The 26,663-nt window shown below is 42.7% G+C and overlaps 1 protein-coding gene across 1 annotated transcript in view; it reads right to left on the bottom strand.

Moving 5' to 3' along the window:
* The window catches only part of COL7A1 (collagen type VII alpha 1 chain), a 200,995-nt gene that overhangs the window by 140,849 nt on the left and 33,483 nt on the right, over positions 1 to 26,663 (bottom strand). Inside the window, exons 3-11 of the mRNA XM_088479830.1 lie at positions 17,233 to 17,413; positions 14,533 to 14,692; positions 12,556 to 12,649; positions 8,269 to 8,430; positions 5,802 to 5,965; positions 4,370 to 4,499; positions 3,006 to 3,128; positions 1,533 to 1,682; positions 222 to 341 (exon numbers count right to left, since the gene is read on the bottom strand). Of these exons, the coding sequence (XP_088335956.1) occupies positions 222 to 341; positions 1,533 to 1,682; positions 3,006 to 3,128; positions 4,370 to 4,499; positions 5,802 to 5,965; positions 8,269 to 8,430; positions 12,556 to 12,649; positions 14,533 to 14,692; positions 17,233 to 17,413 (1,284 nt within the window). The remainder of the gene's footprint in view (positions 1 to 221; positions 342 to 1,532; positions 1,683 to 3,005; positions 3,129 to 4,369; positions 4,500 to 5,801; positions 5,966 to 8,268; positions 8,431 to 12,555; positions 12,650 to 14,532; positions 14,693 to 17,232; positions 17,414 to 26,663) is intronic.

Genomic DNA, 26,663 nt, shown 5'->3' with positions numbered 1-26,663 from the left:
TCTGCTTAAAGTAACGTTATTCCACAATCATTAACAAGTTAACATAACTACATACACTATCATATTCGGATTTATAAGAGCAAAATTAGCACCTCTGTATGTGAGTACCTGTGCTTGTACCTGTATATAATAATCTACTTTCTATGATAATTTGTATCAGGGATCTATCAGCATCTATTGACATTACCGGTGCGTGCCATCCAGCCCCCCAGAGGATATACCTGTTTGAGATACCCAGGAGATGCGATAGCCAGTGGCCCCATTGACACCTCTCCACGTCGCTGTCATGCTTTGTGATGTCACATCCTGGATGTTTAGATTGGTAATCCCTTCAACACGCTCTGTGTGTAAGAGAAGCCGTAATTTTAAGAACATAATCTTAATAGACAACGTCAGCATCATGAAAACTGATTAATTAAAATATAATAATCAAAGCCTAATTGCCAGTGGTATAACAAGTACCTGACCTCTGTCTGACATTACACAATATCTATCTATCTATCTATCTATCTATCTATCTATCTATCTATCTATCTATCTATCTACACCAGAGCCTCATTAAAACCTCAAGGGGCCTAGGGAGGATACTGGATTGTGCTCCCATCAACCACTCCCATTTGTTAAAACACACACTAAAACGTTTTGGAGTAATCCTTAGTGCCCACTGGGTCCTAGGCAGGAGCCTAGGTTGCTTGATGGATGATCCTACTCTGTATGGGGCTTTAACAGGTAAGGCAGGCCACCCTCAGCTGTTGGCCCCATAGCATCACCTCCCCCTAGCTACAGTATTACACCCTTAAACATCAGTTACCTTATTTTTGTGGACGATAAACTGGCCAAAAATTCTACACGTTCTTTAGCTGAACACCCCACTAAAGTACTGTATATCAGTGACAAATGACTTTGGCCCTCAATCAGAGGCACTCGCAAGAAGCGAGTGCTCGCTCTGAATGAGGGCGGCCGCTTGACTTTTCAAGTGCGGCCTCCTGGTCGCTAGCTAAGATGTGGGTTACCACCCACAGCTTTAGCGACCGACCAGGTTGATGGTCGCGATGGTCAAGACCATCGTGACCATCGGGGCTTGAGACCCTAAGGTTGGGTCTCGGCAACCGCAAGCCCCAGGGAGCTTCCTGCTCTGATCGAGCAGGAAGCTCCCCACTGACATCACTGCTGATGTCAGTGCGGCCACCCACAAAACGGCAGGCGTTCCTTAAGGAACGCCTCCGTTTGTGAAACCACCCCCCGCCACGCCTACAAAACGGGGCGAGCTGTCGATCACCATCGACAGCTGCTTCTTTTGTAGTGAGCTCCGTAGCGAAAGAATTTCTCTCTTGTTCCCGAGCTTGCGCACGTGCAGGGCGGCCGCTGCGCGTGCGCAGACCCTAAACATCGACCCGCTTGCGAGCGCTCAGCGCTTGCGAGCGAGTCTGAATGAGGGCCTTTGTCCTTTGTAAATGGACAAATATTTGGATATCAGAAAAATGTCAGCATTACATACTGTAGTCACGTAATTATTAGGTCGGTAGACTCACGTGTGCGCCCGGTAATTGTTACAGGTGCGCCAGTCTGCCGCTGGTATTGAGGATAAAGCACAAGGACATAGTCAGTGTTGGGCTTCAGGCCACTGAGGGTATCTGACAATGCGCTGCCGCTCAGGGTCTTCTCAGCCGTCCTACCGTCACCTGGGCATCAGAAATGGAAGAGTAAGATCTTGAGAATCACACACAAGTGTATTTCGGTGACAGTGAGACTCTAGTGATACAAATCATCTCTCCCAGAGGTGCAGGTGAGTCATAAACTTTTCAGCCTCTATCAGCCCTAGGGCGGTGAATTCTTTAATTGCTGGAGATACATTGGCATGTTAGGGCGTGGTACAGACTAGGACACATCAAGGCTACAATCATGCAAGCGTTAGAAACAGACATGTACAGGTATGTCCACAGATGAGGCTGGCTACCTGCCAGGTGCACTGAGATCCTCTATATATAGAACATAAAGGACCCCTCAAAATACACCTGAAACTGTTTATATAACACAGAAAACAAAAGGTATCCAGCATCAAATGTCGAAACCTTGTTAAGCAAATTAAAAATATTCATTCAGCTATGTTCTGACAGATCTGATTATAAAGCCACAGGACTAATTGGCAGACACATTGACGATGTCTCATTGAAAATATGCATGGAACTACAATATTTTGCATTTTAATAGGTATTCTCAATGAATGTTTCCTTACAAGGTCCAGAGAATAAGGATAGTAAAAACTGCAATCAGAGGTTGAGTAGTGTTGCATTATATGGCTGGTGGGCAGTAGGATACCTGTCCTTGTTTCAATAGTCCAACCAGTTGAATATATATCTGTTTTTGTTTGCGTTAACTTTGTGAGCGGTTAGAGTCTGTTATTGACTAGGTTGGTCTAACTCACTGAGGGGTCTATTTACTAAGCAGTGTTAGGAGACAGAGTGTAAAGTGATAAGGTGCCAGCCAATCAGCTCCCAACTGTCATCTCACAGGCTGTGTTTGAAAAATGACAGTTGGGAGCTGATTGGCTGGCACCTTATCACTTTCTTATCACTTTTCACTCTGTCTCCTAACACTGCTTAGTAAATAGACCACCTAATGTTCTAATTATCAGATTGGATAGTTTGGTCTAACTCTGAGAATGTTGTGGCATCTGAATGGCTATGTTGGTTTAACGCACTGATTGGCTAATGCACTGTCTAATGCACCGATTGGCTAAGTTGGGCTAGTGAGCTTTCTTAATGCTGCGATTGGCTACAAGTTGGTCTAGTATTGTGTGTATACTAATGAGCTGGTCCACGCTATGTAGAGTCCCAATAAAGAGAAACTCATGTGCGCACACCGGGGAACACAAGATCTGCATGCTCATTGTTAAGTAATAAAAAAAAAAAAACATATAGCAGGAACAAAAAAAATCGAGCATAATACCACTGAATACTGTAGTCATAAAACCAGTAACCGGATAACTAACAGAATGTACTAACCTCTAGTGGAATAAGTTAGCCGAAATCCTGATGGTGGTTCTGCACCCGAAACGGACCATGTCAATCTGAGGAAGGACGGGCCGGCCTCGGACACTCGGAAGTTGGATATGCCAAGGGGGCTTACTATGAAATAAGTAATTTTGTATATTACTGATATACCACCATAACATTCAATTTGGTAAAACATTCACAAATTAAATAAAGGCTTCTTGATAAGAGTACAGCATTGACAGGCGATGCCCAATCCACAAGCTGGGGTTCATTTCATATCTGTTTGCTATAATTATATAGTTTAATATTGTATTTATATTATACTCATTAGGAGTGAGGTTTACCATGGTACAAGCCCCGGCATAAAAGACATTTTCTTCTGCACACACACAAAATAGAACACGCCACCTGCTGGTCAATTTATCATAGCAAAGTAACAAGACAAATTACATACAGTATATCCAACATGGCTGCACCCACTTTGCGCTCCAAAAAGATATTTATGAAACTTGGCGCAAAGAAGGTGCTCTAGTCCAAGGTGACCAGACATTTGCTTGACTGTACTAGTCAAATAACAAAATCTGATTGTTCACCACCAGCTTTCAAAGATCTCACTCATTATAAATAGTAAAATGTCCCTTTAAATAGTAAACACCTTTGTACATAAGATTTATTTAACATAAAAAAATCTATGCCTTATTTTAGGAAGATACATCTGCAAAGCCAACTTAATGCTTCTTTACATTTTTTTTAACTAATTAATATTGGTTTAGTGTGTCATGCTGCCTCATCCAAGGTGAAATGAAATATTATTATTCTTTTTTGGAGGTACACAGGTCCAGCCCTTCAAACCAAGAGCCACGTATTTTTTATGTTCAGTTTGGCCTCACAAGTCTGTGGCTAAATCTGATAGATCCGGCTCTTCGGACCAAACAGCTGACACTCCATACGAGGTTCATTCTGTCACTATCTATGTGGATTTCCCTGCGGGATAAGTGAAATATTCCTGTTGGATATTTCTCATAATCTGATAGTTTACTCTCAGATGTAAACTGGGAGCAGTGGTTTTTCTGGTCCCAGAGACTCATTTGAACCCAATTGGGCCTAAAGTGATGAGTTTACCATCAGCATTGGAAGAGAATAGGGGCATCTTGAAATAAGTATTGTTTTTGTGTAATTAAACAATAGGAATTCTTCATACTTACAGTCTTGTTGCACTACATTGTATTCTGGTGCCCTAGGCAATATATCGACCCTCCTTTCAGCAAAAAACCCATAAAAATTGGTTAAAGCAATCTGACCGCTTCAGTACCCAATGGTCTCTAGGCGGGAGCCTTGGTTTAATGATCCAGCTCTTTATGAGAGTAACTTACATGTTCTCCCTTTGCCAGAGACGGATTCCCCAATGCTGTTGGCGTACAAAGCGGTTACCTTGACAGAATATTCAGTGCTGGGTCTAAGACCTTGTAAGAGGGTATCTGTCTGTGCTCTAGTCAAGGTAATCTGTGGACAGACATCAGGAGACAATAAATTGTAATTAAAAAGATATGACAGCATTAGGTATATGAATAAATTATTTAAAAATTTTTTTTATATATAATAATTAATATATGTTACAAAATGGCAGGTACTGAGGTACACTAGAAGGATTTTACCCCAATATGTGCACAGTTCCAATTTAATACTACATATATTAAAAACATACACATAAATACACCTATTATAAATATTGGCAGATAGTATCCATCGTATTTAAGACTCCTGGAAGCTTAATGGTCTCTATTACAAATAAAATTATGCTTATCTTAACACAAGATTATTTTTTGTATGACACATATTTTATTTCTCCAGAGACTAGGAACGGCCATGGGCAGCAGATGTGCCCCAAGTTTTGCCAATTTAAACGTAGACACTTTTGAAGAACAATACATACAAACCTGGTGATCTATGGTTGTTTTATTGATGATCTACTATAAGAGGATAGTGAGTTGGTACAAGGATTTGTTTCTTATCCTAATTCAACTTAATTTAATTTAAAATTAATTCATCAGTTGTTCATTTTTTGGGATGCCACTCTCAGCCAATGGTAATGCTATTGTTTTTAGACTGTAGTAATTATTTCTGTTAAACAGGTAGCCACTGCAGGTCTTGGATTAACAATATACCATGTGATCAATTAAATAAATAGCAGCAGGATTGTTCAAATGATCAAAATATTACACTGTCATATTTTTTATCTAGGTTCTGTTGTGAAGCAGCATAGGAATTTGTTCACTAATACATATATATATATATATATATATATATATATATATATATAAATAAAACTCCATACAGGAGTCACTCTACCAAACTATGCATCTATGTAGTACTGTTTATAAGTATTAAAAGCAAGAAATATGCACAATAGCTCAATTGCTTTTCCTGTCTATTTAAGCGCAGTATGTATTCATGTAAAAGAGGTTAAAAAGCATAAATGGCTGTTGACAGTGGTTTAACAGCAGTTTACCTATTGATTCAAGTCAGAGGTGTGAAATGGACTTTTACAGAAATATAACATCAAGAGATAAGCATCTTTTGAGGGAATTTCAGGTTCAATACAGTTTGAGAAATGACTAGCACATATTAGACTAATGTTCTCTGTCAGAAATAATGTAATTAACACAGCAAAACCATAAATTTGTAACGGACAACTGAACCATGAACATGTTCATGGCCATGACAAATTTGGTAAATTTAGCACTAATATAACTAAAAATAAGATAAACAAATAATAATCAACAAATAACCAAATAGAAGTCATACCTCTCTAAGTTCCAATGGAATGTCCTGTCCTTGGCTTGTGAGTGGTCCATAAACAACTTTATAACCAGTAACCGGCCCGGTGGCTGCCGTCCATTGTATCCTCATAGAGTCAGAAGCCTGATTTGAGAATACCAGGTTGGAAGGTCCTTCATAAGTTTCTGAGGCTAAAATACACAAGGGTGCATTATTGTCATCACCAGACTCAGGTTGGGGAAAACTATATTTCTAACGCTAACATTATACTGTGTTCAATAAAAACATTTTTATTTTGTTATTATGACTTAAGTCTGTTCTTTGTCTCTTAAGCTGCCCATTCACTAGGCGATGCGGGAGACGACGGCATGTTTACGACGCCGTCGTCTCCCGCGGGGTGAACTGCATACACTGAACGTTCAGTGTATGCAGATCAATCATCCCCGAACATGGCAACCTGACGGCGGTTGTCAGGTTGACCGTCATGTTCGGGCGATGATTGATGTTAAAAACGACCAGCGTGCGCGCGCATCGCTGGTCGTTTTTAACCTTTTACTGCCTCATTTGCGGGTGATTACCAAGTGATGGAGCAATAATGACCATTGTTATCACTCCATCGCTAGGTTTAATCGCATAGTGGATGGGCAGCATTAGAAAGTATTTATAATCAACTTTGGAAATATAACAGAAATTGCAAAATAACATAAAATTAGCCTAAGTAGTTTAAAGAGAAATCTTGATCTGTCAGGCAGATATAGAATTTAATAACACAGGATATTTTTTTTCTTTTCCTAGCTCATTGACGATATCACAACAATATTTTTTCCTTGGAAATTGATAGGCTTATCCCACCTTAAGGGAAAAAAAAATCCCACCTTCGTAACTTCTCTAACCAAACTTGCAAACAAAGGGCCTGATTCAGACCCACTCGCGAGCGGCTGTCCGCTCGGAAGTGGGTCGATGGTGTGCACTGCGCATGCACACGACGGAGGGAGCTCCGTCGTGCGCATGCGCAAGACGCGACGAGCGAAGGACTTTCCTTCGCTCGTTGTGTCTGATCAAAGGGGGCGTGCTGTCGATGTTGATTGACAGCACGCCCCCTTTGGTGGGCGTGCCGGGGGCGTGCCTGCCAGACGGAGGCGTTCCCATCAGAAGCCGGCCCCACTGACATCACTAGAGCCAAAATCACTCCTGGCCTTGCGGTTGAGAAACTCAACCGCAGGCTTCTGCTCGCACTGGCGATGGTCGCGATGGTCAAGACCATCGCGACCATCATCCTGCACGCTCGTATAGGCTGTGGGTGGTGACCCACAGCTATACGAGCGTCCAGGAGGACGCTCCATATTTATGGAGGTGGGCCCTGATTCAGAGCGAGCGCTCTGGTCAGAGCGTCCGGCTCTGAATCAGGGCCAAAGTCTACATGTAAGGACTAATTCAGACATACACATATGTACATCAGCCTGTTGAGACCTTGAGCACACTGTTCCTAAGGAATTTGCATAAAATTTGTATAAGCGCGCAACTCGCACCTGTATGTTGAGTCGCACTTACGGCACGTTGCACTGTATGTGACATCTTTTGTTGTTTTCAGCGGAACAGACTTGGATTTGAACTAGGATAACTGTTGCTATAGCGTGGTCTGGAGATGTGTGAATTTGTTATATGTCTATATATTTTTACTTTGCTGTACATGTGCTTGATTGAGTAGTACGTTTTATTTTACCCATACAGGCTTCATGATTTACAAGTTGACTATGCCCATTTCAGATGTGTTCTATTTCGGGACAGAGGCACCTTTACATACACCTTTTAGGAGGCAAATCTCTGCGCTTCTTTGCAAGTTTGTGAGTTGATAATGATGACAGCCGTATCTCTGCCCCGGACTCATCTTTGCTCTCTTTTTAAGCTATGCTTGTCTTAACATACAGTACCGTATGTTGAATTCAGAATGCACACAATAAAACACAAGTGGGCAGATGCATATTGTATGTATGGCCATCTCTAATGACAAGTATAGAGAGTATACCTTTCCATTGACCTTGAAAAGCCAGTTATAGGCATCCATGGTCAGTGCTGTCATTACAGACTGGTATGTAACATCTTAATTTTTCCATGAATTTAACAAACAACTGTTTATTTCTCAATACCTGATGTTTTTTTTAGTTTTCATTATTACCTATGGTACGAGGTGCATAGTCTGTGAGTTATGTTAGATTCTGAATTAAATACAGTTGTTAAATGGGTTTTATTTTCCTTTAATTTCAATAAATTCCTCCTGTTAACACGAGTTTATTATAAACTGAATGATGGCCCATTTCTTCATGTTTGGTCGCTCATACATGAGATTTGCCTGAAGATTGCCTAGAGAAAGTGCCACCAACATAGGTGATATCCCAAGCCCAAGGATACAACAATAGGCACTTGTCGCATGACGAAAACCTGGTACGTGTTTTAGTGCAATGTCTTTTTTAAATTAAATGTACAGGTGACTTACTGGCTACGGGCCTGTAGGTTCCACCAGTGGTGGTACAAACTTTCCGCGACACCAGTGGAAGGAGGGTGCCTAGAATCTTAAACTCATTGACGTAGAAAAAGAAGTCATCTGTTGGCGTGGAGGCCACTCTAGTAAGCTCCCGGCTGTCAGCGTTCTTTATTCCTAAAAATATAAATTGCAAAATGTCACTTTCAAAAAATTATGCATCAACCTTTTTTTTTTCTGTTTTCTTCTCTCTCCAATTTTCCAATCAACACAGTTTACAGTTTAGCTTGAAATCCTTCATGTAAATGATAATAAATAAAACTGAAATCTTATAGAGCACAAAGACTTTATTGCTGAACAATCACACAGGTCATGTGCAGACAGGAGTTGTGGCAGGATTGGGCAGGAGAGGAAGGTATCTCATGCAGCAAGATTTAGGGTCAGCCAACTGTAGGGTGAACATTTATTTTCAGCTACCATGGTTCACTTACAACGCTGAAAAAGTGTAATCCTGCAGCGTAAAACACTCTCTTGTGACATCACATTCCTACATTTGTGCAAATGCGCCCGGTTTTAGCTACCAGAGCATGCGGGAGTAAAAACGTTGGCACTGTCCAATGGGGGGATCATGGACCTTGCTGAGTTTGGATTTGACATGTTAGAACAAGATATCATTTTGGAGGAAGAGAGTATTTAAATTAGAGATGTACAGACTCGGATCGGTTCGGATTTTCCCGGCAAATATGGATTTTTTCCACCAAATTTCAGGGCTCAGAAAGAGGCAAAATGTCATCTTTCATGGACAAACATCATCTTTCATAAACAAAAGTCCATGAAAGATGATGTTTGTCCATGAAAGATATCGTTTTTCCTTTTTCTGAGACCTGATATTTGGCGGAAAAAAATCCATATTTGGCGGAAAAATCCGAACCGATCTGAGTCTGTACATCTCTAATTTAAATAAAATAAAGGACCATGATGTTTCCAGTTCAACAGATGCCAGCAATTGGATATCATCCTGTACTTTAAATGGTACAGGTTGATACCACGGAAAATCTTGTTTGTTTGGTTTTTTTAGACATCCTTGGTGGAAACCAAACCTTGGACCAATATTTTGAATGGAGTTGCCCTTAGTTTGGGAAAAATGTAGAGCAAGACGCACAAAATGTAATCAAAGCCTTCACACACACCAAAGTGGCAAAAGTAACTAAGACTTGTGCAAAAAAAAACTTGCTATATTTAAGGAAATCAATTGAAAAGTTTAAACCAAAGCGGGCGGTATTAATGTATTTATACAGTGGATGTTTTTCTCTTTCAACCATTTTCATTTTCTGATACATCTGTAAACTCATGAACAGCATACATAAGATGCAGTGTTACATGTACCTACAGACCCAGGATCGACTGAAGGGTCATAAACATGTAGGGGAACCAAGTCCTGCCTTTCATTTTTTTACAGTCACAGTACATTATATGTATATGTATGACCGGCATAGCTACAACATACACAAACAAAATACAGACACCTCTGCAATTGCCTACAAAGGTATCGTCCAATGGCAGTATCCAGTCAATAGGCTAAGGGGTCTATGTACTAAGCTTTGGAGAGAGATAAGGTGGTTGGAGATAAAGCACCAACCAATCAGCTCCTGTCACTTTATAGGCTGTTTGATAAATGACTGTTAGGAGCTGATTGGTTGGTACTTTATTTCCATCCACTTTATCTCTCTCGAAGGCTTAGTACATAGATCCCCTATGTCACCTTGAAAGGGTTCAGAAATGGCCAAGCTGGCCAGAACTGTTTTTGTGCCAGTTGAGCCCGTGTGTACAGGATTACAAAGGCAAGATGGCGTCTTTTGCTGAGGAGATAATATTTGCTTAGGATAATGGGCAGATTAGAGAGTTAGACTTTGCTTTCGGATTGCGACAGTCGCAAATATCAACTGGATTAAGCGCCCGAATGTCTGAAGCTGGATTTTGTTTGGTGAAGATAATATTTACCGTGTGGACTGTTTTTACCACAGAAGAGAGTCAGGAGGTGAATTAACACCTCAGAGACTATGGCGACGATGTAAAAAAAACCTTCCAAACAGGACAAGTAGAGAAGTCACCCATAGCAACCAATCAGATTATACCTATCATGTTATAGAACGGACTAGATAACAGGTAGCTTGAAGCTGATTGGTTGCTGTGGGGAACTCTTTAGCAGGTTTAATACATCCCCTCCAAAGTTATCCATCACTTTTCAGTCATTTCCGTTGCTCCATCTGGCAGAAGATAGTCAAAGAAACACTGGCCCTCATTCAGAGGTGGTCGCAAGAAGCGATCGCTCTCCCTGAATGAGGGCGGCCGCTTCTTTGTTTTAGTGCGGCCTCCTGGTCGCTAGCTAAGCTGTGGGTTACCACCCACAGCTTAGCGACCGACCAGGTTGATGGTCACGATGGTCAAGACCATCGCGACCATCGGGGCTTGCGACGAGGTTGGGTCTCGGCAACTGCAAGCCCCAGGGAGCTTCCTGCTCTGATCGAGCAGGAAGCTCCCCACTGACATCACTGCTGATGTCAGTGTGGCCGCCCACAAAACACCAGGCGTTCGCTTGGGAATGCCTCCGTTTGTGAACCCACCCCCCCGCCCCGCCTACAAAATGGGACGAGCTGTTGATCAACATCGACAGCCGGCCCTTTTGTAGTGAGCTCCGGAGCGAGAGAGTTTCTCTCTCGCTCCAGGGCTTGCGTGCGCAGGGCCTTAACATCGACCCGGTTGCGAGCGCTCAGCGCTTGCGACCGGGTCTGAATGAAGTCCACTGTCCTCAACATTTGCCTTTGTATATTTGTGCTGGGAAGAAGAATAAAGGTGCATACACACGGGACGATTTTGTAACCAACGATTTTCTGTCAGATTTTCCCTTGAAAAAGTAAACGATTTCCGGAAGTGTAATGAACGATTTTTACAACGATGAACGAAAAATGTTCCTTCCCTTAATGAAAATCGTTATGTTGGACTGTCTGAAATGGACCATGAACTACAAACTACAAACGGGAGCGCGCTTGAACAATTATTGTTCATCCTTATAACTCAGAAACTGAACGATTTTTTTAACGATTAAACGATGACGTCGTTAACGACAAATCGTTGATAAAAATCGTTACGTGTGTATGCACCTTTAATGTAGAAATACTCTTTCCTCCTCTCTTGGGGTAACCAGCTTTCCTTGAGAGGTTTTATGTACGCACAGCTGGCAGCAATCAGTGGTCCTTAGAGGTCCCCTGTGCTCCATTCACTCCTCCTCCCTTTTAGCAATTGTAAAGTTCTTATATGGAGTTCTTCTATGGAACGTAAGGTTGCAGGCGTTACAGGTAGAGAGAATGCAGATAACGGCATTGGTGGTGCTTCAGATGGGTTGTTTAGCTGCATTTTGTCACAGGCACTGTTGAACACTTGAAGAATTTTTTTTCTGGCCACAGAAACATTTCTTTCTAATTCTATGTGATAAATCATGAGAAAGCTTTTGAACTGAGGGTACCGTGCTTCAGATAGAATAGAATTTAACGAATAAGGCAAAAGTTCAATTTAACCAGGTCTAAAAGTTATGAGAGTTTTATCACGCAGAATAAAGCAATTTCTTGAAATGCAAAACATCCTTTCAAGCAAAGCTTTTCTATCTGCGCAAATCTTCCTTCACACCTGCCCATCACCTATCTTTGTTTTTTGTTTTTTTTTCCAAACTCAGTTTCAACTGGAAAAGAGTAAGACAAAACGCTTCAAGCCCATCCTACTATCTCTTTATGGCCACTCTTCATAAATTACAATTTTTACATTTAAGAATTTGGGTCTTGAGTTAGTCACGAGAGGGAGGGAACAATTTTACTACATTGGTAGATATGGGCTTAGAAATTCACTTTATTACATAAAGTAAACCTGGAAAGTGAAAAGATTTAGCGTTAAAAGTTTAGGGTGACTCCTGAGTACCCATGCTATTTAAATACTTTGTGTGAAAGGAAAATGTTCCACGTACCTCTAAACTCACCTCCGTGCCCCACCCCCTTGGATCTCCTTTAAATAGTTAATTACTGTTGTGAAAATAAAACAAATATATATACAGTATATATATGTATATATATATATATATATATATATAGTTTTCCCATTGTACAGTGCCACATTCCACCTATCAGTGACTTTTTGCGCTATTTGTTTTTCTTCCCACAGAATACTGTTCCCATGTACTAATTCTAATTGTTAGATCAAGCTACAGACATTATCAGATAAGGTTAACTTTTACTTTTCAGCTCCGGAACATACCCACAGCAAATATTTTTATTCCTTGAGTTTTTAGTCTTTGGGAAGGTTGGTCAACATCATCCTGAGATTTTCCATCTGTAATCAAAACCGCAGCCTAAAATAAAAACAGAGAACATTATGAATGATCCACGTATGATGAGAAAAAATAATTCTTCCTATTAAATACTTTACAGATGTGGACTTATTTTTTTAAAAACCTTTCTGGATCTCTCCCATGATAGGTCACTTTGGGATCTATTTACTAAGCAGTGTTAGGAGAAATATCAAGATATTTTAAGTTTACAAAAGGTTCAAATAAGGGTAGAGGCTATGAGTGCTCAAACTAGATTACCCCTGCAGTCATCAGCCGGACAGCCAGGATAAGGTCTGCGGCCACATAATAATTTATATAGTGCCGGCGTATTACGCTGTGCTTTACAATAATACCCCTTTTACACCAGAGCAAAAACCTGGGTTTTTGCTGGGTCTACCCGGGTCGCAGCTCAGTGTAAAAGGGTCCCTGAAAAATAACCTGGGTCAAGTGACCCTGCAATCCAACCCAGGTAGCTACCAGGGTTGGACCCAGGATGGACCCAGGTAATGGTGCAGTGTAAACGGTGCAACCCGGGTTATCTGACCTGGATCATGCCTAAAATGAGCGGATTGGTGGTTGTGGAGCATTCACCTCCCACTTTTTATGACCTCACAGGTTTAGCAGGGCAGACCTGAGTTCAGTGTGAACAGGGCTGACCTGGGAGTAACCCAGATCAAAGGTGCAGTGTAAATGGGTCTGACCTGGGTCTGACCAGGGTTGGAACCATGTCCAAAAACCCAGGTCGGACTTGGGTTTTTGGTGGAAAAGAGGTATTACAGTGAAAGCGGGTGCTGAGTGCATACATCCGCTAACTTTGCACCATCCTGGAATTCGTGACATTTACGATTTTCATAATATAGTAAATTTTTCCATTATTTACTTGATCACCCAAAGAGCTAGGTTTACTGTTTTAGGGGTCTATTTACTAAGCAGTGTTAGGAGACAGAGTGAAAAGTGATAAGGTACCAGCCAATCTGCTCCTAACTGTAATCTCACAGGCTGTGTTTAAAATAGGGGTGAGCGGGTTCGGATTTACTCGGATTTACTCGGTTCTTATCGCCACTTTACCGCAAATTCGGATTTATTATATTGGCTATCCAAAACACATGATAGGCGATAGCCAATAAAATGCCGTTTAAAGATCCGAGTAAATCCGAGTAAAACCGAACCCGCTCACCCCTAGTTTAAAAATGACAGATGGGAGCTGATTGGCTGGTACCTTTTCACTTTTCACTCTGTCTCCTAACACTGCTTAGTAAATACACCCCTTTATCTCTAACAATGTCTTGCACAGCAATCAGTCTCACCTAGAGGTTGGCTGAAAAGTTCTATTAAGGACTTCCTGAGGTATGTACTAATGCTGGCTACGCACAGGTTCACCTTATTGTTTGGCCAATTTGGCCCCACATATTAGCCAGACTGTATTCAAAGCTTGTATAGGGAGAGGTCAGTAGCAATGGCAGATGGCAGCGCACCCCAGCTGGCTGTGCTCACCTGCCAATCAGATTTACAGGAATGCCTGAAAATTGTCGTCAATCAATTCTAATTGGATCTTTCTCTTGCAAACTGATTACTTTGTGGCCACAATTGTTGATATCTCAGCTGAGATCTGAGAATGTATGCAAATGGCGGAGGTGCTGTCTTTAGCAATGTGACTCCCACCTCCAGCTTTTCAGATCCGTTGAATCTGCCGCAGCGTTGCCAGTTTTGCAGTCTGGCATTTAAATAGAATCTTCTGCAGATGGAGATGGGCAGTGGGGCCTACTGACCTAGCAGCACTCTCACCCTCCTTTAGCAGTTTATATTCAAATCTGGGACTAGGACAGATATTGTAGGACTGATGTGATGCCTAACCTGCACCTGAGTATGCATTGTGGTCATTTCGTACAGTCCATACTCCATACCTTTGGTACATCGGGTCGAATTGTAGAAGGTCCAAAGAAGTTGTCTGTGGTGTATCTCAGTCCGGCACCAGTCCGTGTGTTCCCTCCCTTGTACCCCAGGTTTCTAATGGCCTGTATCACCTCCGACCCATTTCCGTAGCGGGTAAATTCAAACTCTGTTCTGCAGAAAAAAATAAATCAAGTTTATACGGATGAACCAGACAACTTATATCACCACTGCAGTGTTTACACATGAATAGGGCGCAAGCATCATTCAGTTGTACCCTCCCCCTACTCTTAAGGGAGGAAGCTGTTGGCTGAATATTCAGTCATTAGGCCTAGAGTGCCTCGTGCCTCGTGCCTTATGCTGGATACACATTTGGTGATATACCACTTGCAATTGACGAGCGATATATATCGTGAGTGCATCGGCAAGAGTGTACAACTGTACACCCAATATGTCTGTACATCCGATATGTCTGTGAACGACATTGTTCATAAAGAAATCAGGTCGGCCTTGCAGCACAGCCGATGCTGAAAGATATATCGGTGCATCTGGCTGTGTGTATGGGCCAACTGCCGTCCACCCGTACGCCTGTAGCAGGGGACCACCAACACTGACCTCTCAACTGGGCGGGTAAATTTAAATGCCTGCCCAGCTGTGATGTCAGCCCAGACACTTCCAGCGACCGATTGGTACTGTGAGTGTGTATAGCTTACCAATCAGCTGCGCTGATGGCAGATCGGTCTGCTAGCCAATCCGCCGTCATAGTGTCTACCCAGCTTTAGGAATGTCAGTTACGAGTTAATTATTAGGATGCAATCTTCTGAAAACTGGTTTAGACCACCGAAAGGTTGTCCCCACTCTGTGTAGCTGATACTTTAAATATCAGTCTTCCATTATCATTATGCCCAGGCATTTTGTAGAGAAGTGTAACATACAGGTTTACTGCAGCAGCAGAATTGACCACAGAGCAGCTCGTATGACACTGGTCCCAGTCTGGTCTTCACAGTGTGCGCGGGAGCCTACGCCTTTTAGGAAGCGTCTCTCCGCTGGAGGGCTGAGTACAATGACACGCGATGACGATGATGATTAGCCATTTGAAATTTATAAGGAAAAACAACAGATGTTTCTATTCAATTTAATTTGTATTTTGTATCCTATATCAATTCTACATCTAATGTATCACAAACAGACAGGCTACATAATCTACCACAGAAAGTCTGCTAATGAGTCTGACTGGCAAGCAGAGAAGTCAGAGCCCCAGCCTCTGCAGTGCTATTATCTGGATGCAACTTCATTTCTTGTCTTAATATTCTAAACAGAATGTTCAGAGCCTGAGCCATATGTAATACGATCGCATTCCGGACCCTGGTAAAATCTGACAGCATCTCATCCCCCATAGAAACCTTTAAGGGCTGCGTCTGCTGTCGGAAGTAGAGGAACCGGAGATATCTGCTGCGATCTCTCCATAACGCATCTGGGGGATACTAAATATTTGCGGGTATCCATTTTCTGTGAATATGCCGCAAATATTTAATGATAAATAGACTAGGGACGGCCATCGACCATCGATAGTTAACAAACAATGACGGTTAACTGCCGATGGTCGATGTTTCTTTTTCGAAGGCGGAGATCCAATGGTTGTCTGCCTTCAATGGCAGAGTAGGACCTGATTTTTTTTCTTATTTTGATGCTAAGCCCCAACCTTCTTTTCTTTGGCCTGTGGTCCTCCGTGCCCCCCAAGGCCCCCCCCCCCAGCAGAGGTGGCCATCGAGGAATGCAAACCATCAATGGTTCACTATAGATGGTTTAATGCCATTTATGGTATTCACCAATGGAACCATCGATGGGAACCATCAATGGACAGCCCACCGATGGCCATTGCTAAAATAGACCCCTTATACTTGTTACATGTTTAGTGATCATTAATCGAACGTCACATCATAGTTAAGGCTAAAAGCACAAGAAACAAAAGTGTAGATTAGGACACAGGGCCTGATTCAGACCCGCTTGCAAGCGCTATGCGCTCGCGAGCGGGTTGATGTTTGGCCACTGCGCATGCGCACGCCGGGGCCGGCTCCGTCGTGCGCATGCGCAAGACCCGGCTAGCGACGGTCGCACCGTTTTAGAGGCGGGCAGGGGGGGTGGCTAGCCAAACGGAGGCGTTCCCGAAGAAACGCCTGCCATTTGGGGGCGGCCCCACTGACATTACGAGTGATGTCAATGGTGAGCTTCTGGCTCTATTAAGAGCCAGAAGCTCATTGGGGCTTGCGGAAACGAAACCCTACCGCAAGGGTCTCGTCGCAAGCCGCGATGGTCAAGACCATCGCGACCATCACCTGGCCGCTCGCAATAGCAAAAAATAGCAAAAAAAACCAAAAACGCCCTGATTCAAAGCGAGCGCTCCTTCAGAGCATCCGGCTCTGAATCAGGTCCAGAGTTCCATGTGATGAGATTTAATAAAGAACACACCTTTCATTCTCCAATGTAGGGCCAACTGGGAGACGGACGGGTATGGTGGAGTCCACTGTGGGACCTTAAGAGGGAGCAGGGATGTGGGGTCCAGCAAATAGTGGATATATTATTGCATTGACCTCTACCCACAACAATGTATTTCGTTTTGGGCAGAAGGGTGGAGATGCTGATCACATGAGAATGTGGCACAATATTATTTCAACATTCAACAATTGTCTTCTTATTTAATGTAGAGAGCTCACCTTGGATCATCACTGTATTGTACCAATCCAAAACGTACTCCGTCCTCACGGATAACATTTATAAAGGGGATGACCAATCCTTCCATAAACGTCTTAATCATCCGGAAGTTTACTCTCCCAATACTAGACGATCCATCAACGATAAATACTATATCTGAGTCATAAATATTTTCACATCTCGCTGGGAAAGAAGATAAAAGACATAAATAATTAGTGACATAGTTGTAAGTCAATAACTGTATAAAGGGAAATTATATTTTTGTATATTTTATTATTACATAATGATGGAATTGACTCCTCCTTCACTGCTTACTTACATACCTGAGAACCAGGTGGGGCGATCACAGGCGGCATTTGTGGTACTTTGTTCTGGAGCACTATTCATACCATGGAGAATGGAGCATAAAAAGGTTTACGGACCATTTGGGGGACTGTGCACCGTCAAAACTGACAGCTGCACTTCATACTTCTGCTAAAGGCCAATTATAATCAGGACTAACAGACCTCATTTGCAGCATCAGCACCTTACATAGCAACAGCATGCTGGATGATGCAGCACTTATATAACACTTACTGCAGTCCGCACTTCTGTTAAAGACCGATCAGCACTAACAGACCACACCGGTAGCATCAGCACCTTACAAAGCAACAGCATGCTGGATAATGCAGCACTTATAAATAACACTCAGTGCACTCCACACTTCTGCTAAAAGCCAATTATAATCAGAACTAACAGACCTCACCTGCAACAATAGCACCTTGCATAGCAACAGCATGCTGGATGATGCAGCACTTATATATAGCACTTACTGCAGCACACTTCTACTAAAGGCCAATTACAATCAGGACTAACAGACCTCGTCTGCAGCATCAGAACCTTACATAGCAACAGCATGCTGAATGATGCCGCACTTATATAACACTTACTGCAGTCCGCACTTCTGTTAAAGACCGATCAGCACTAACAGACCTCACCGGTAGCATCAGCACCTTACATAGCAACAGCATGCTGGATGATGCTGCACTTATATATAGCACTTACTGCACTCCACACTTCTGCTAAAGGCCAATTATAATCAGGACTAACAGACCTCATCTGCAGCAATAGCACCTTACATAGCAACAGCATGCTGGATGATGCAGCACTTATATATAGTACTTACTGCACCACACTTCTGCTAAAGGCCAATTACAATCAGGACTAACAGACCTCGTCTGCAGCATCAGAACCTTACATAGCAACAGCATGCTGAATTATGCCGCACTTATATAACACTTACTGCAGTCCGCACTTCTGTTAAAGACCGATCAGGACTAACAGACCTCACCGGTAGCATCAGAACCTTACATAGAAACCGCATGCTGGATAATGCAGCACTTATAAATAACACAGTGCACTCCACACTTCTGCTAAAGGCCAATTACAATCAGGACTAACAGACCTCATCTGCAGGATTACCACCTTACATAGCAACAGCATGCTGGATGATGCTGCACTTATATATAGCACTTACTGCACTCCACACTTCTGCTAAAGGCCAATTATAATCAGAACTAACAGACCTCATCTGCAGCATCAGCACCTTACATAGCAACAGCATGCTGAATGATGCAGCACTTATATATAACACTTACTGCACTCCACACTTCTGCTAAAGGCCAATTATAATCAGGACTAACAGACCTCACCTGCAGCATCAGCACCTTACATAGCAACCGCATGCTGGATTATGCCGCACTTATATATAGCACTTACTGCACTCCATACTTCTGCCAAAGGCCAATTACAATCAGGACTAACAGACCTCATCTGCAGCATCAGAACCTTACATAGCAACAGTTGCTGGATAATGCAGCACTTATAAATAACACTTAGTGCACTCCACACTTCTGCTAAAAGCCAATTATAATCAGGACTAACAGACCTCATCTGCAGCATCAGCACCTTACACAGCAACAGCATGCTGGATGATGCAGCACTTATATATAGTACTTACTGCACCACACTTCTGCTAAAGGCCAATTACAATCAGGACTAACAGACCTCGCCTGCAGCATCAGAACCTTACACAGCATGCTGAATTATGCCGCACTTATATAACACTTACTGCAGTCCGCACTTCTGTTAAAGACCGATCAGCACTAACAGACCTCACCGGTAGCATCAGCACCTTACATAGCAACAGCATGCTGGATGATGCTGCACTTATATATAGCACTTACTGCACTCCACACTTCTGCTAAAGTCAATTATAATCAGGACTAACAGACCTCAGCGGCAGCAATAGCACCTTACATAGCAACAGCATGCTGGATGATGCAGCACTTATATATAGTACTTACTGCACCACACTTCTGCTAAAGGCCAATTACAATCAGGACTAACAGACCTCGCCTGCAGCATCAGAACCTTACATAGCAACAGCATGCTGAATGATGCCACACTTATATAACACTTACTGCAGTCCGCACTTCTGTTAAAGACCGATCAGGACTAACAGACCTCACCGGTAGCATCAGCACCTTACATAGCAACAGCATGCTGGATAATGCAGCACTTATAAATAACACTCAGTGCACTCCACACTTCTGCTAAAGGCCAATTATAATCAGAACTAACAGACCTCACCTGTAGCATCAGCACCATACATAGCAACAGCATGCTGGATAATGCAGCACTTATATAACACTTACTGCACTCCACACTTCTGTTAAAGACCAATCAGGACTAACAGACCTCACCGGTAGCATCAGCACCTTACATAGCAACAGCATTCTGGATGATGCAGCACTTATTATATATAACACTTACTGCACTCTACACGTCTGCTAAAAACCAATTAAAATCAGGACTAACAGACCTCATCTGCAGCATTAGCACCTTTTATAGCAACGGCATGGTGGATGATGCAGCACGCATATATAACACTTACTGCAGTCCGCACTTCTGTTAAAGACCAATTACAATCAGGACTAACAGACCTCACCTGTAGTATCAGCATCTTACATAGCAACAGCATGCTGAATGATGCAGCACTTATATATAGCACTTACTGCACTCCACACTTCTGCTAAAGGCCAATTATAATCAGGACTAACAGACCTCACCTGTAGTATCAGCATCTTACAAAGCAACAGCATGCTGGATGATGCAGCACCTATATATTTATTTAATTTATTTATTTATTAACAGTTTCTTATATAGCGCAGCAAATTCCGTTGCGCTTTACAATTTGAATCAACATTAACAGTTTACTGGGCTGTAAACAACATACATATATACATACGTACATACATAAGGGTAAGAGGGCCCTGCTTGCAAGCTTACAATCTATAGGGAAATAGGTGTTGATACACAAGGATAGGTGCTACATATTGCATATTGGTCCAGCCCGATTGCAGATGTTCTTGGTGGGCTGTATAATCCAATCACACTGGAAAGTTGGCCTAGGGTTAGGAAGATGTTAAATTGAAGAAAGAGAAGATGTGATAGGTGTTTACTATAAGAAGAGAGTTAGATAGGGAGCTATAAAAGGTTAGCTTGTCTGAAGAGATGAGTTTTCAGAGAATACTTGAATGTTTGGAAACTAGTGGAAAGTCTTATTGTGCGTGGGAGGGCATTCCACAGGGTGGGTGCAGCCCGAAAAAAGTCCTGTAACCGTGCATGGGAACAAGTAATGTGTGGGGATGACAGACACAGATCTTGTGCAGAGTGGAGATGTCAGGTTGGAAGATATTTTGAGATGAGTGAAGAGATGTATGCTGGTGTGGTTTGGTTAATAGCTTTATGTGTGAGCAGGGCCGGATTAAGGGGGGGCGACAGGGGCGATCGTCCCTGGGCCCCCACACAGGGTCAGTGTGACCCTGCCGAGAACAGGTGTCTAGTGACCCGGATTGAGGCTCACTGCCGCGATCCGCTGTTAATGTATGCAGCGGCACAGTCAGTGCCGCTGCATACAGCGCAGAGCGGCTCCCGAGTCTTCTCACCGGCGCCACATGACACATTACGTCCGCGACGCCGATGAGAGGACCAGGGAGCAGCTCTACCGGGAGGAGGTCACGCCCGCACGCTGGCTCTCAGGTAAGTCAGCAGCGGAGGTGGAGGGCGGGAGGGCAGAAGCCTTAGGGGGAAGGGGGGAAGCTCCGTGTGGCTTGAAGGGGCCCCCGCAATTTAGTTGCCCTGGGGCCCCCACAAGCCTAAATCCGGCCCTGTGTGTGAGTGTAAGTATTTTAAATTGAATATGGTTGGAGACTGGCAGCCAATGGAGGCACTGCCAGAGTGGATCAGCAGACACTGAACGTTTGGTGAGAAAGATCAACCTCGCAGCTGTATTCTAATTGGATTGTAGTGGGGAGAGCTTGTTTTTGGGAAGACCAATAAGGAGACTATTGCAATAGTCAATGTGGGAAATATATAACCCTTACTGCACGCAGCACTTCTGCTAAAGACAAATACAACCAGAACGAATAAACATTTTCAGGAGCATCAGCATTTTACATACCAAAAGCATGCTGGATGATGCAGCACTAATATATAACACTTACGCGTATTACCCCTACACTTCAGCTAAAGACCAAAACAATCGGGACTAACAGACGTCACCCGCAGCATCAGCAATTTACAAAGCAAAAATATGCCTGGGAGGAGAGGGCTGCATAGACTGCAGTCTATGACATGCAGAACCCCCTGGCCAGACAGGTAAGGAGCCTTCGTCTGTGTATGTAAACCAAAGGAAAAGCAGCAGAACAGTAATAATGAGGGTGAACTCATACCCAGAATAAAACCAAAACTACAGTGTAAAAAAAGAAATTCTGAAGGAAAAAAAATGACAAGAAAAAAAATAAAATAAGATAACAAAAAAAACAACAACAATTGACAAATAGAAAAATGGACAAAATGTAACTCTCTAGGTGGGAATTATTTTATACTCTGCCTTATGGGCTCTTACATTACATTTCTTTCCCAATGCCTCCATAATCACAGTTTCCCCATAGAAAGTAATGTGTGACACTTGGTCTGAGCTGGCAACATTTTTCCAGGAAAAACTGATGGAAAATGTGGTCTCAAAGACACATTGGCCCTCATTCAGAGCCGCTCGCTATTTGCGGTCGTTCGTTCAAAAACAAGGGCAGGCTATTCAAATGATCCGTTCGCTCATTGCGGTCTGTTCACGCCTCTAAGTCTGAACGAGCGAGCAAAACTTGCGGTTGTAATTTTGACAAAAACGCCCCCTTGCCGCTCGCACCATACGTCATGTCCGCTATTTATTAGATTAATCGAGTACATCGAACAGCGTATGAACTGCTCGCTATTCTTGTGGTTGGTTTTTTCAACCGCTATTTTGCGAGCAGTTCTGAGTAAAAAAAAACCAAGTGACGTGGTCAATGACGCTCCAGTTTTAATTATGCACACCCATAAAACGCCCGCTTTGACCTTTAAGCACGCCTGCGTTCGGATCTCCACTCCCCGTTTTCAAGCACCTTCCCCTGTTACCACCCACATACGCCTCATTCTGTCACTCAAAATAGCAGGCATTCGCTATATAGCGAACAAACAATTTTCAGCCGCACAGACTGGTTCGCGCATGCGTATTATAAACCGTATGCATGCGCAGTTGTGCAAACATCGCTCGGAGCGAACGAGCAGCCGCTAACGAGCGGCTCTGAATGAGGGCCATTGATGCTTTGTAAATATGGTCAACAAACATGTGCAAGGTCTATATGAAGAATGGAAAGGGCTTATTTACAAAATGCAGTGATAAGGCTGCCTTTCAGTTCCTGATTATCTATTTCTGTAATTTTTCATTAAAATACTATATATTATTATTTATTATGAAATATTGCAATTATTATTATTATTATTATTATTAGTAGTAGTAGTAGTAGTAGTAGTAGTAGTAGTATATTATTATTATTATAATTATTATTATATAAATATTCTAATAAATAAAATATATTGATCAGTGATGCTGGCTCAAGTTAAAGTTAAGATAACTTACTGCTTCACAGGGCCAGTCTCACGCATGCAAATATACTTATATTAATTGTAAAATAAATTGTAAAATATTTTAGAAATATATTCATAGGTGATAAAATTCCTTATTCAAAATAAATAATTTTTTCTTTGATTTTCTACTAGTATCATCATCCTGAGGTGGCGATAAAAAAATAAAATTATTTCTGCCGTATATCTTGTTAAATAGACGAGGAGCCAGTGGGGTGTACTATTGTTGGCGGTGAGCCCTTGATGTACAGTGCCAACACCCATTTTCACCGATGGTAGGGCTTTCCTCCTTTCAATAAATGAACACTTATGCTTCACTTTCTGTACACAGTGGACCTGATTCTGAGTCACATTCAGCGCCGTATGAACGTACGGAATGCAAATATTTTGGCAACGCTCATGCGATACACACGTCTTCCAGCAATGACCACTGTTTTTCCATCCACATCCATCACAGTATCAGCACTTACACCTATACCAGAAAAGTACACAACTGTAGCTACACGCCCATGACACTCGCACAAGACGGCCCCCTTATGTACATACGCAAAGTTGGTGTGCCCTGTAGCCACAAATTAACCCCCGTTTACCAATACATCGCACGATCCGGGGTTTAACACCGTGATGTATAATGACATGCTGCATGTAACTATTCCCGCATCGTTCATTGCATATTCCCATCTGACGTGCAGGACAGCAGATGGGACAATGCGATGAACAACGTTTGGGAACGACTATACACACTACACACTACACATACACACTATGTGAAGTGTGCGATACGTCGGAATTATATATTGTACAATACCTCGTATATAGTGTGCGCCCAGCTTTAAAAATTACAGCAAGTTGTTTACATTTACCTGTCACTAAGAGAATGACAGGGTCAAAGGACCAGGGTGAAGTAAGCCCCCTGGGGTGTCCGACAACGCACATCACTTCCTGGCACTCCTACAGATGCCAGCTGATATCGTTCAGTCTCTATACATGTGGTCACCATCAGTGCTGTCAGCCCTGGCACAGCTGGAGAAGGCAAGAAAAGCAGCCCCAACAAACCACTCCTTAACTGCAATAGGACTTCACAAATCAAATAATAAAAGAAGGGGTCACTCCTTACATTTTTAACCCTTATGTTGCATACACACACAATGAAATTTTTCATTTCGATTATTGATAACGATATCGTTTATCGTTCAATCGTTGAAAAAATCGTTTACTTTCTGAGTTAAAACGATGAACGATTATCGTTCATGTGCGTTCACGTTTGTAGTTCAGTCAGACTGACCAACTCAACGATTTTCAGTAAGGGAATATGCAAAAATCGTTTGTAGTTCTAAAAAATCGTTCATTACATTTAGTAAATGAAAGATTTTAGTAAACGATTTTCGTAAATTTTTCCCTTGAAAAAATTAACGAAAATCGTTTACTAAAATCGTTAATTTACTAAATCGTTGTGTGTGTGTATGCAGCTTCACTCTTAAATGTATTCTAACACTGCCTAGTAGTTTAAATTCTGACGGGCAGGAGGAGGAGGAGTAGCTAAAATGCAAAGAACTATAATGAAATTCTGTAACCGTGGCACGACGGGGGTTGTAGTGCTGCCAGGTCCTCCCTGGCAGTGTGACGTGATTAGGTACACCGACTCAGAGGCCGTGACCCACTAAATTATTCTAAACTTTTGGAAGTTCTGCATTTACCCAAATAGAGGTTCAGACTTCAGAATGGGCCATGTGCAAACAGCATCAACTCGGGACGAAATATCACAAACTAGTGAAATATTTCTCTCCCTGAGCACAAAGGAGCTTCTGAAAGGCTGCAATAAACCTATAAATCAGAGTGTACTGTACACCATGCAGAGTGAGGCTATATTCTAGTTAAGCTACTAACAGTCTTGTTTCCTACTATCAAATGTATATAATAAAAATAATAATCATCATAATAAAATAAAAAAAAAGTTATTGTACCAACACACTGCAACTAGATCATTAAACAATTAATTTAATAAATAATGATAATAAAAAAAAAACTCAGTAAAGTATACACCACACTATGGGCCTGAATCAGAGCCGCTCGTAAGCGGCTGCTCGTTTGCTCTGAGCGATGTTCGCACATCTGCGCATGCGTATGGGTTGTAATACGCATGCGCCAACCAGTCAGTGCGGTCGGAAATTGTGTGTTCGCAAAATAGCGAATGCCTGCTAATTTGAGTGACAGAATGAGGCGTTTGTGGGTGGCAACAGGGGAAGGTGCTTGAAAACGGGGAGTGGAGATCCGAACGCAGGCGTGCCAAACGGGCATTTTAAGGGTGTGCATAATTAACAAAGCAGCGTCATCGACCACGTCACTTGGTTGTCTTTTAGCCTGAACTGCTCGCATGATTGCGGTAGGAAAATGCTACCACAAGAATAGCGAGCAGTTCATACGCCTTTCGATGTACTCGATTAATCTAATAAATAGCGGAGATGACGTATGATGCGAGCGGCCAAGGGGCGTCTTTACAAAATAGCGAGCGCATGTTTCGTTCGCTCGCGCAGACATAGAGGCGTCAACAGACCGCAAAGAGCGAGCGCTCAATTTAAATAGCCAGCCTCTTTTTCTGAACGAGCGTCCGCAAATAGCGTCCGGCTCTGAATGAGGCCCAATACTAGTAAGCGTGTACAAAGGCCCAATAGCTCCTCAACTATAAAGGTCATCCTCTAAGCTTAGAAATTAATCCAAACAGTACCGTAACAAAGCTAAGATTTTGGTAGAGCTTATTTTCCCTTCGCGCTAGGGACCTGGAAGTGACGTGATATAGGGCGGAAGTGCGGTTCCCTGCCCATAAAGGCCACCAAATGAAGACTTTTGTCCCCTTCGCTTGCCACGCTTTGGGCATGGTGGCTCGCTACGTTCGCCACATATTCCCCCTCTATGTCCACATGGATGGTAAAGAATGACGTTGGACGGTAACTGATGATGTCAGGGTCCTCTCCGTGTAGGGCATATAGATACTACCCTAAGATTTTCCCCCTGAGTGCTTGACATCGTGATGTGGCATGCGTGATATCATTACGCGAGTGGGAGGGGCCGGCAGCATGGGGGAAGTGCAGTGTTGAACAGAACTTCCTGAGGATGCTCTGATTGGCTGCACAGACTGCAGGGTGCCTGTCTGGAGCGTCTAAAGGACGCTCCAGCGGCACTGAAGTAGCGATCCTGGCTGCCCAAAGCCAAGGACCATGGTGCGGCAACAGTGCCGTCCACAGAGCCCCTAGTTACTGCCCTGAATCCAAATAGCCAAAACAATACTTTTTGGGCTTTAATAGGAGTCAGACGCATCTGGAATCACAAAACGCGTCCACAAATCTATTCACATATTTGCAGCCAAATCAGAATCAGTCGCATCTACAAATATCGGCTCCCTCTCCTTTTGGCTGTGACTCTCTGGAGA

This window comes from Taudactylus pleione, unplaced genomic scaffold, assembly GCF_031769625.1.
Source record: "Taudactylus pleione unplaced genomic scaffold, aTauple2 ptg000247l, whole genome shotgun sequence".
In the NCBI taxonomy this organism is placed as follows: domain Eukaryota; kingdom Metazoa; phylum Chordata; class Amphibia; order Anura; family Myobatrachidae; genus Taudactylus; species Taudactylus pleione.
The sequence above is the reverse complement of the archived record's forward strand: the minus strand, read 5'-3'. Positions and strand labels throughout refer to the sequence as shown.